General features: G+C 39.7%; 1 protein-coding gene and 1 non-coding gene across 2 annotated transcripts in view; one reads left to right on the top strand and one right to left on the bottom strand.

Moving 5' to 3' along the window:
- Zdbf2 (zinc finger DBF-type containing 2) overlaps window positions 1–11278 on the bottom strand; it is a 24855-nt gene extending 13577 nt beyond the window's left edge. The window contains exons 1-2 of the mRNA XM_087903683.1: window positions 11173–11278; window positions 6617–6747 (exon numbers count right to left, since the gene is read on the bottom strand). Coding sequence (XP_087759809.1) covers window positions 6617–6747; window positions 11173–11217 — 176 coding nt within the window. The 5' untranslated portion in view covers window positions 11218–11278. The remainder of the gene's footprint in view (window positions 1–6616; window positions 6748–11172) is intronic.
- Window positions 709–812, top strand: LOC125416494 (U6 spliceosomal RNA). The gene has a single exon (XR_007236908.1). It is a non-coding gene; the product is annotated as a U6 spliceosomal RNA (small nuclear RNA).
- Window positions 11279–11685: the final 407 nt, after the last annotated feature.

The raw sequence follows: 11685 nt of genomic DNA, 5'->3' as shown, positions 1-11685 counted from the left end.
AAAGGCAAAATACCATCACACCTGGCCTATGACTCAGTCACTGTTTAATGCTCACTCTGAATTAGGCCTATATATACCATAGTTTCCATTCAAAAGTTTAAATTACTGTTTTTATGTTTGGGGTTTTAAGACAGGATTTCTCTGTATAACAGCTCTGGCGATCCTGGAACTCACTTTGTAACCCAGGCTGACCTCAAATGCACAGAAATCCACCTGCCTTTGACTCCTGAGTGCTGGGATTAACAGCATGCACCGTCATGGCTGGCCAATTAAGTTAATTTTTAAAAATCTTATTAGCACTTTTAATTTTTCTGCTATAATTTTCTTTAGAAGATTACAGCCTAAAGCTGGAGAAGATGGCTGCAATGGTAGAGTGACTGCTGAATGAGGGCCCGAGGTCGGGTCCCCAGCACCCACATGAGAACCAGAAACAGGCAAGGCAGTGAGCGCACATCTATAGCTCCAGCGTAGGATGAGCTGGAAGTATCCCAGGTGGTTCCAGGTTGAGGGAGATCATCTCAAAAAATAAGGGAGTGAGACAAAGACACTCAGCACCAAGCTGTAGCCTCTTGCACATACATATTAATTCTAAAGTTTAGCAACAGCAAGGTGGCAAACCTCTGTAATCTCAGAACTCCAGAGACTTGGAGCATATCAAGTATATGCTGGGATGTATTCAGAGACGCCTGTCTGAAAAACACACAACAGGTGCTCACTCTGGCAGCACACACACTAAAATTGGAATGATACAGAGATCAGCATGGTCCCTGCACCAGGATGATGTGCAAATTTGTGAAGGATTCCATATTTTTGTGTTTTTGCTATTAATATTTTTTACATTAAATACTTTTAAAATATGTAATGAAATAATGTTACCATAAAAAGTAATAAACAAATCCTTAGCACTTTAGTAACCAAATAAATTCTATAATAATTAGAAACTACGCTGGGGTGTGGCAGTGCATTCTTTCAATACCAACACATGGGAGGCCATGACAGGTGGAGTTCTATGAATCTGAGGCCAGCCTGGTCTACACACTAAGTTCTTGGCCAGCCAGGTCTATATAGTGAGACCCTGTCTCCAAAGAAAGGGGGTAAAAATGAAAAACTAAGCATTTTTAGACTTGAGAAATGCCACATTTGTCTAAAAGCACGTGTACATGGATCAGCAACTGCTTTTATTTTTTTCTAAAGACTTATTTTACGTGTGGTTTTTGCCTGCATGCATGTATGTGCACCAAATGTATGTACCACATGTATGTATGTGCACCACATATATGCACCACATGTATGTATGTGCACCACATATGTGCCCGGTATCTGTAGAGGACAGAAGACACAGTAGAGCCCTTAGAACTAGAGTTACAGGTGTGTGGGAGCTACCTGATGTGGGTGCTATGAACCAAAGGTGGCTCTTCTGAAAGCACAGCAGGTACTTTTAGCCACAAGTCCCTACACTGCTCTTTTATTAACCTATCAGAAGCAATACTGTTTTCATTCCATAAGTCACTGTGGTGGTTTGAATAGGTATGGTTCCCATACACTCATGTGTTCAAAGTTTGGCCAACAGGGAGTGGCACTATTAGGTGGTGTGGCCTTGTGGAGGAAGTGTGTCACTGTAGGGGCAGGCTTTGTGGTCTAAGATGCTCAAGCTACACCCAGTGGGACAGACTCCTTCTGCTGCCTATGGAACAAGATGTAGAACTCTCAGCTCTTTCTCCAGTACCAAGTCTGCCTGCATGCCATGACATCCAGCTATGATGATAATGGACTAAACCTCTGAAACTGTAAGCCACCCCAATTAAATGTTTTCCTTTATAAGAGGTGCCATAATCATGGTCTCTCTCCACAGCAATAGAAACCCAAACTAAAACAGCCATCTTCTTGAAAAAGTGTTTTACATTTATTTTATGTGTATGAGTGTCTTGTCTGCATGTATCTAAGAGCACCAAGTGTGTGCCTTGTGCCTGCTGAGGTCAGAAGAGGGTATTGGATCTCGTGGAACTGGAGTGAAAGCCATCAGGGATGCTGAGAACTGACTGGGGGGTCCTCTGCAGGAGCAGTTAATTTCTCTTCATTGCTGAGCCCTCACTCAAGCCCCTTGGTAATTTATTTTATTTGGATTGTGGGTAATAAACATAATTGTTATAGCACAAATTCTAATTGGTCTTAATAAATAACTTAATTAGAAGAGACGATTGTTCATCAAGCAGCATGGCCATTTCATTTAAACTAACCTATAAACTAACAAATGCTTTTCACTAGATCAGATAGAACTTGCCAAAAGAGAACCTCCCCAAAATTAGAGTTGGGGAAGGGTTTTGTTTCTGTCTTTTCAGGACAATAAAGGTATCCAACTAAGGAATCCAAAGACCACTGGACAAATGAGACATCTGAAGAAAAATGACAAATCATTCAGAAAAAAAATGTTCCAAGAAAAAGAGTAAACTGGCCTATTGGTATATCACATTTCCAACAGTAAAATTCCATAAACCTTCCCAGATGTTTGTTCCTGCTCTTCTCCACAGACATGTACTGCAAGTGGTCTTTCTGTAGTCCCGGTCCAGTTACAGATTAAAGCTGGGTTTGTGCTTACATGCCACTCTCTCCTTCTCTAAACCCAAGCATGCTTGTTAAAACAAAATCCTTAGTACCCAAGGCCACCCCATCATCTCAAAGGCCATTGAATGAAGGAGGTTCCCCAGCAATACAATACTCTGGACTCACCAAGATAGGATAGATAATGGAGTATTTTCTCTGAATTTGTCAAATGCAAATGGACTAGACATTGTTGATGTACTTACTGCCTGTATATATTGTATAATTATTGTACTTACTGAATGTAGTTTTTCTTATATTATAAACTTTCCTTTTTCATTTTAGACCAAAAGGAAAAATGTAGTGATATTTTGTTTGTGTTTTAACAAATAAAACTTGACTGAAGATCAAAGTTCAGAGCTAAACCACTAGAGGCCAGGCAGTGGTGGCTCACACCTTTAATCCCAGTACTTGGGAGTCCCAAGCCTTTAATCCCAGCACTAGGGAAATGAAGACAGGAAGGGATGTGGCTGGCAGGAGAGAGGAATATAAGGAGGGAGGAGACAAGCTCAGCTTTGAGGAATTATTGTCCAAATGTATCCTCTCAGTTTAGTCATGGGGAAACACCAGACAAGTCCAAACCGGGCTGCTGGTCATAAAATAAATACAGTGCTCTTAAAAGGTATCATAGCCTTAGTAAGTTAGTAAGTAATAAGGAAATGACAAGGGTGAAGGACACTCAGTGCAGTGTTAGCACTGGTGGTCCCAGCACAGGGGAGAACACAGCAAGAGCACAGCCACAGACATCATCATAGAGCAGCAGCCACAGACGAGCAGCAGCATCCATAGAGAGGGTCCTAGTTTAACTGCACGGTCAGCGCTCAACTTTTTCTATATCAGTTTTACAATGTATTTGGTAAGTCTGATATACTATCCCAAAATGAAAAGTTAAAAAATAAAGGCTTTATAGCAGTGATTCTCAACCTTCCTACTGCTGTGACCCTTTGATGCAGCTCCTTATACTGTGGTGACCTCCAACCATTAAATTATTTTTGTTGCTACTTCATAACTGTAATTTTTCTACTGTTATGAATCCTTGTTTTACTTTGCTTTCATTAATTTATTTTTTATGAGTGCTCTGTCTGCATGTACACCTGCATGCCAAAAAAGAGCAACAGATCCCATTACAGAGGCTGTGAGCCACCATGCAGGTGCTGGGAAATCAGGACCTCTGCAACAGCAGCCAGGGCAGCTTAGCCACCTCTCCAGTTCCTACTGCTATGAATCCGTATTTTCTGTTTGTCTTAGGTGACCCCAGTGAAAGGGCCCTTTGACCCCCAAGAGGTCATGACCTATATTTTGAGAACTGCTGATTTATAATGATCTATACACTCCCGCCTAGAAGTTCAAGTCCTATGAAATTAAACTACAGAAATAGTTGCTGTGGTGATTTGAATGATAATGGCCTCCATAGGCTCATATGTCTGAATACTTGGTCCCCAGTTGGTGGAACTGTTTGGGAAGAATTACAAAGTGTGGTCTTGTTGGGGGATGTGTGTCACTGCAGCAGCCCACACCATTCCCAGTTAGCTCGCTCGCTCTCTCTCTCTCTCTCTCTCTCTCTCTCTCTCTCTCTCTCTGCCTCTTCCTTGTGGGTTGAATGTGAGCTCTCAGCTACTGCTCCAGCACCATGCCTGCCTGCTGCCATGTTCCCTACCATGATGCTGTGGACCTCTAACCTTCAGAAACCGAGAGTCCCAAGTTAAATGCTTTTTTTTCTTAAGTTGCCATGGCTAAGGTGTCTTACCACGGAAGATAAAGTAACTAAGACAGTTGTACAGACATTTGTTGAAAAAATGCTTATGAGGTTTATAAATCTGAAAGTCTCATGTATGATCCCACGCTTAGTCTAATCTTATCTTTCTACCAGTTCCTATTGAAAAACAACATTTCAAAAAACATCTCCCCATTACATCTTCATCATTTCTAAATTCTAGATTCGTGTCTTGCAAAGCATGTTTCTTTTTCTACTACTGATGTGCACCTCAGGGAAGTCTGTGTAGATATGTCCCATTTTGCTTTGCTTATCCTGCATACTTGCTATAGTCTGATTTCTAGGGTTCTTTTAGCCCAGAAAATTAGCCATTAATTTTTAAATATTACAAATTTTTTTTATTAAAACAACCAAAACAAGCTGATTGGTGGGGGTAGCTATCAAAAGCCAGAAAAATGGCTTAATGGGTAAATATGTTTGTCACCAAGCCTATCTATGATTCCCAAAACATACATGGTACTTAAAAGAGAAAATTATCTCCTGCAAGTTGTCCTCTAACTTCCAGATATACACAAATGAAAAAAATAAATATAATAAAAATTTAACTGAAAATCTTCTGAAAAGACATCAAGATCCTGGCAGAGTGTGTAAGGAGGCTATTCAATCTAATATGTCCTCTACTCAATCAATATAAAATTGACTTAGATTTTTACTTTGGCTATATTGTCCTATTATGACCAACTTTTCTGTTACTAATCTTTCAAAACATTCTGCTCCACCGCTACCTAACATTTAATCCCATGACACACCTAAAAAGCACCTTAGTAACACAAAATTACTTGTCAGCCTAAGACATTTATTTAGGAAAAAGCATAGCTTTGTGCATATTTTCTGTAGTGAATTGTTTCTTCATTAGCAGGGTTGAGGACTGAAGCCAGGGACTCACTATAATGCAGCACTCTACAATTCAGCTAGCATTCCAGACTCATAGGAAAATCACACAAACAACCGAGATGGAAAAATGGCTCAGCAGTTAAGACTACTTGCTGCATAGTCATGAGGACCAAAATTTGGATCCCAACAGCCATATAACAAACTAGGAACTCTGTACATGCCTGGAAAGTAGCTCAGAGATGGGTAGAAACAGGTGGATTGCTGAGAGTTGGCGGCTTCCAGCCCAGCCCAGAAAATAGTAAACTTCAGCATACAGGTGCACACACACACACACGTGCATGCATCCACGTGCTTGCAAGAGCAAACATATACACAAATCAATCTTTAAAAATAAAAAAGAAATTTAAAACTATGTATTCTTATAATAGGCATATGAGTGTTTTGTCTGCATGTATGTGCACCACATATACGCCTGCAGAGGTCCAAAGGGGGTGTCAGAACCCCTGGAAGTCTATAGACTTACAGGTGGTTGTCAATCAACATGTGGGTGCTAGGAACTGAGCCCAGGGCCTCTGCAAGAGCCATCACTCAAGAGCCCCTACAGATAAATCTTTAAAGACAAAAGTAAAATAAACAATTAGAAATGCAAGTTACTAGATAAAATTTCACTTTAGGGCTAGGTAAGTGCTAACTCTCCTCCTAACCCTAAATCAAGACTGTAGCCAATAGCTTTCATTTGCAATTATTTGCTTTTATTGGTTAAATAAGACAGTACACTTCAAAGCTGGGAAGGCATCCAGAGTAGAGTGTTTGCCTGACTTGTTTGAGCACTTAGGTTTAGTCCCTAGCTCCATAAAAACAACAAAACAACTTTGTACTTTTCTTTTTTCTTTTCCAAGACAAGGTTTCTCTGTGTAGCCCTGGCTGTCCTTGAACTCTCTCTGTAGACCAGGCTGGCCTCGAACTCACAGAGATCTCCTGCCTCTGCTTCCCGAGTACTAGGAAAAAAGGTGTGCACCACCACCGCCCGGCTGTACTTTTTTTAAAATAATTTATTTTAACTTTATTTTATGTGCACTGGTGTAAAGGTGTCAGCTTCCAGGGAGCTGAAGCTACAGGCAGTTGTGAGCTGCCATGTGGGTGCTGGGAATTGAACCTGGGTCCTCCGGAAGAGCATCCAGTGCTCTTAACCATTGAGCCATCTCTCCACCGGCTGTACTTCTTATTTTTAATTCAATCACAGACTTTAAAAGCTAGGTATGGTGGGACATTCATATATAATCTCATCACTTGAGAAACAGTTTGAAGTCAGTCTGGGCTACAGTATTTCCGAACAAGACAAGCCCTGGGCTACAAAGCCGGATGGTGGGGGTGGATGAAATGGGATAATATTCCATTGAACTACCTTACCTGTTGTCTTGGTAGTTGTCTGGGTGGTGGTGCACAACATCCTGCAAGAAGCGTTCCATCAAACTGTTATCGGCAGTCGTCCGACGCCGGCTCTGTCTGGTCAGGCTTCTGTGTTGGGCACTAAACAAGTGCTAAAGAGAAACAATGGGTATTCTAAATGAGTAACTGCCAATCCCGGTAACACAAAACGGGCTCATGTATGTATTGCAGAAATATGAGTTGATATTCTTTCCATGTAGCACTTCTAACATATGTATCTAAAGCCATAATAATGTGTCTCCCTAAATATAGTTACATCCCTCTAAATACATCCTAAGAACAACATTAAAAAGGATACTTAATACACCATATATAGTATTTAACTGGAAACTGCATAATATTCTTAAATTATAATGTAGACTAAAATGTAATACCATGCAGTTACCTAAAATAATAAAGAAACCATAATAAAAATAAATACTATGTATTAAAAGAAAAACTGCATGTATGGCTCTATCTGAAACTACAGTCTAAAAATATATAGACATGCAAATGGAAGAAAATGTACTAAAATCTTAAACGTAAGCTTTTAAGTGATATAGTTATGGATAATTTTTAATCTTTCTTAAAATTTTTATATTTTCCAGTGAGTATTTTTACAATAGAAAACTGTGAAAAGAGAGAACAGGGTTGGATTATGGTATTAAAAAAGAACAAAGATTAACTCCAAAAATGCTTCATTTCTTTTTCTTCGGTGATTAAGAAGAATAGAATATTCTTGGTAGAATATTAGTGTAAGCACATTAAAGCCTTCAGCTTTACACAGATACCAGTATTAGTGGATTAGCAACATGATAAGAAGGAACCTAACAGGCTAAAACAGACCATATGCCACACACAGGGCTATTCAATCCAGCTCAAAAGCTTACTGCGTTTGCACTCTGCAAGAACAAGCGCCCTCTTTTGACGCAAAGAGAGTGGGGCACAAAAATAAAATAAAAGCAAACAGCAAAGCCAGGATGTGAATGTGAGCCAGACTGCAGTTCATGTGCTTCCCATGGTCACACAGCTAGTATAATAGCATATTAGTTGCATATGTTCCTTATAATACAATAACATGCTTTAGTGATATTTTTTAAATCATATTTTAATATATCATAGTTAAGGTACTATTTTTAAAAAAATAAGTTGCTAATTCCTGACCACTGTAACAACTCTTGGAATTATTTTCTGTCATGCTGACGTGAGACTTTTTCTTCAATGTTACCTTACCCCCAGGAACAATCAAGTATGACAGTCTCAAAATCCTCTTGCTACAAACTCCCACACTGTCCAGTGTCCATCACCAGAGCTAGACTGCTGGTAATAAAGGACAAGTGGACAAAGGAACAAACAAAGTCTCAACTGAAACCCAACCTTGTCCTCTGCTAAGGCAAAAGAGAGAGCAATGTGCACAGAGCAGCACATCTGTGTAAGTTGCAGGCGCCACCACAACAGACATACTCACATGGCTTTACATACATGTCACATAGAACACAAAATACTCACATGTAGCACACTAAACCATCACAAAATAAACACATCCATAACCATCTATCCCCAAATATAAGCACCTAGAAATCTCTCTTCTGCCTAACACCAATCTAACATCTCTTCTCTCTTCCTCAAGTATAACTATACCCTGATTTCTAATACTATGGTTTTGAAAGGTTCTAAAATTGACATAAATGACACGATACAACATGTATTCATTTGCATTGAGCTCCTCTCAGTCAACAATGCATTTATAATACCATTCAACATTAGCTGTGTTCTGCTCATCTTCAGGTGCACATCTGTATTCTCTTGTATGAATGTATCATAGCTTGTGCATTCTGCTCTTGATGGATTTTGGACATTACAAACAATGCTACAAAGAACCTCATTGCTTGTCTTGTGTGGTAGAATTTTTGTGTCATACAATACATGTATGCTCAGCTTCAGTACCTACTCTTCCAATGTGACTGGAACAATTTATACCTCAACCAACAGTATATCCTTATCTTTGCATTCATCTACTTCATCGACTCTTAGTATTCTGTTTTTCACATTTTAGCAACTGTGGAAGGTGTTCAATGCCATATATTGTGGCTTTAATCCACAATCTGATGATAGCTTTTCATTTTTACTGGCAATCCAGATTGTCTCTAATTATGTGTCCATTCAAATTTCTTCCTGATGTTCTTTTTTTTTTAAGACAGGGTCTTCATTATGAAGTCCAGACTAGCCTTGAATTCAATATCATCTCCAGAATATTGGGCTACAAGCAAATGCCAGCATACTAGCTCTTTTTCCTGTTTTTCAAACAGATGTCTTCTTCTTTATTAACATGTAGAATTTTTTTAAAGATTTATTTATTTATTATGTATACAGTATTTTCAGTACTCTGCCTGCAGGCCAGAAGAGGGCACCAGATCTCATTACAGATGGTTGTGAGCCACCATGTGGGTGCTGGGAATTGAACTCAGGACCTTTGGAAGATCAGACAGTGCTGTTAACCACTGAGCCATCTCTCCAGCCCTAACATGTAGAATTTACATGTTCTGGGTACAATCTCTTCATTCCAGTATCATCTTTCTTCCTGTAGCTGGTCTGGTCTTCTCACTTCCTCTCTGTAGCTGGTTTGGTCTTCTCACTTCCTCTCTGTAGCTGGTCTGGTCTTCTCACTTCCTCTCTGTGGCTGGTCTGGTCTTCTCACGTCCTCTCTGTAGCTGGTCTGGTCTTCTCACTTCCTCTCTGTAGTTGGTCTGGTCTTCTCACTTCCTCTCTGTAGCTGGTCTGGTCTTCTCACTTTCTTTCTATAGCTGGTCTGGTCTTCTCACGTCCTCTCTGTAGCTGGTCTGGTCTTCTCACTTCCTCTCTGTGGCTGGTCTGGTCTTCTCACGTCCTCTCTGTAGCTGGTCTGGTCTTCTCACTTCCTCTCTGTAGCTGGTCTGGTCTTCTCACTTCCTCTCTGTAGCTGGTCTGGTCTTCTCACTTTCTTTCTATAGCTGGTCTGGTCTTCTCACGTCCTCTCTGTAGCTGGTCTGGTCTTCTCACTTCCTCTCTGTAGCTGGTCTGGTCTTCTCACTTCCTCTCTGTAGCTGGTCTGGTCTTCTCACTTCCTCTCTATAGCTGGTCTGGTCTTCTCACTTCCTCTTTATAGCTGGTCTGGTCTTCTCACTTCTTCTCTATAGCTGGTCTGGTCTTCTCACGTCCTCTCTGTAACTGGTCTGGTCTTCTCACTTCCTCTCTGTAGCTGGTCTGGTCTTCTCACTTCCTTCCTATAGCTGGTCTGGTCTTCTCACTTCCTCTCCGTAGCTGGTCTGGTCTTCTCACTTCCTCTCTGTAGCTGGTCTGGTCTTCTCATGTCCTCTCTGTAGCTGGTCTGGTCTTCTCACTTCCTCTCTGTAGCTGGTCTGGTCTTCTCACGTCCTCTCTGTAACTGGTCTGGTCTTCTCACTTCCTCTCTGTAGCTGGTCTGGTCTTCTCACTTCCTTCCTATAGCCGGTCTTCTCATTTCCTTAATCATCTACCACCTTCTTAATTTTATTGCAGCCAACTTTCCATGCTCTTTTCGTTGTTGTTGTTAGCAGAAAGCTCTTCCTCACAAATCATGAACAGTTTCTCTTGTCTGTTATTAGTTCCTTTATTATGTTACCTACAACATTCACATCTATAATTCATTTGGAATGATTTTTTCACACAGAATGATTCGACAACACAGTTTTAATTTTTTTCCCAACTAGCTACTCAATTGGCACAACAGGCTTTAACCACACTCATTAATTCTAAGAGTTCATCTGTTTGGTTTCTAGTCTGTCACCATGTTATGACAAGTAACTGTTTTTTATCTTCTTACCCAATTATCTTTATCTTAGTCATTTTTATCTTTATCTTTCTTATTTCTATGGCTAAGACCTCCCATAAAGCATTAAATATAGTTTTGTTTTTTCCTTTTTGAGTTGCTGTCATACACAGCAGACAAGTGCTCTACCATGAAAGTAAACATGCACCCACACTGTCATTGAACACAGTTTTTTTTTTAAGATTTATTTATTATGTACACAGTGTTCAGCTTCCATGTATGCCTGCAGGCCAGGAGAGGGCACCAGATCTCATTACAGATGGTTGTGAGCCACCATGTGGTTGCTGGGAATTGAACTCAGGACCTCCGAAGAGCAGTCAGTGCTCTTAACCTCTGAGCCATCTCTTCAGCCCCTCACTGAACACAGTTTTAATTCAAGCAGTAAGTCTATGTTCACTTGGGTATGCTCAGAAGTCTGTTATTTATTATTCTTATGAGTAGTTTCTCTTCTTTCTTCCCCTTTATTATTCTAATTCCCCCATTTTGTTAGCTCAGTAGTTATAGACCCTCTTCCTGGTCTACTAGTAGGAACAAATGACAAGTATAAACTATCAAAGTCTAAAATTATTCTCTATTTTATTCTCTTCTTCAACAACTGAAGATCCTTAGAAATTAACTCCACTTACTACCCTCCCAAGCTACATCGCTGTTAATCCCACAAACATGATTTATTGATTGCCTACATATTTACCTGTCCATTGTTCTTCATTACTTCCTGATAGCTCTGAGCTTCCATCTGGAATCATTTTCCTTCTGCCTGAAGAACTCCTTTTAGTTTTTCCTTTAGTGAGGGTCTGCTGGTGACAAATTCCCTTAAATTTTGTTTTCTGAAAATATTTTTATTTTACTTTACGTTTAAAGGTTATACTTATTGAGTAGAGAATTCTAGGTTGGCTCCCACTGTTTTCTATCGAATTCTCTCCACTTGGTCTAGGCCCATTTCTTCACTGCCTTAGTAGTTTTCCAGCCTTGAGATATATATATATATTCATATTCATATATGTGTGTGTATATATATATATATACACACACATATATGTGTTTTCCAAACTTTCAAAGTAAATATAAATTATCCTGACTGTAATCAACAGAATGTTTTAAAAGGCCAATTTAGTGCAAGAGTGTCCAAATGAATAAAAGTTATTTTAAATGTTAGGCCAAAAAAAATATTTTTACTGAATAAAACCTGTAGTTAAAGAATTAA

The sequence above is a fragment of the Myodes glareolus genome, chromosome 1, assembly GCF_982192425.1.
Source record: "Myodes glareolus chromosome 1, mMyoGla1.1, whole genome shotgun sequence".
In the NCBI taxonomy this organism is placed as follows: Eukaryota; Metazoa; Chordata; class Mammalia; order Rodentia; family Cricetidae; genus Myodes; species Myodes glareolus.
Note: the sequence above shows the minus strand (reverse complement) of the source record. Positions and strands in the feature narration are given on the sequence as shown.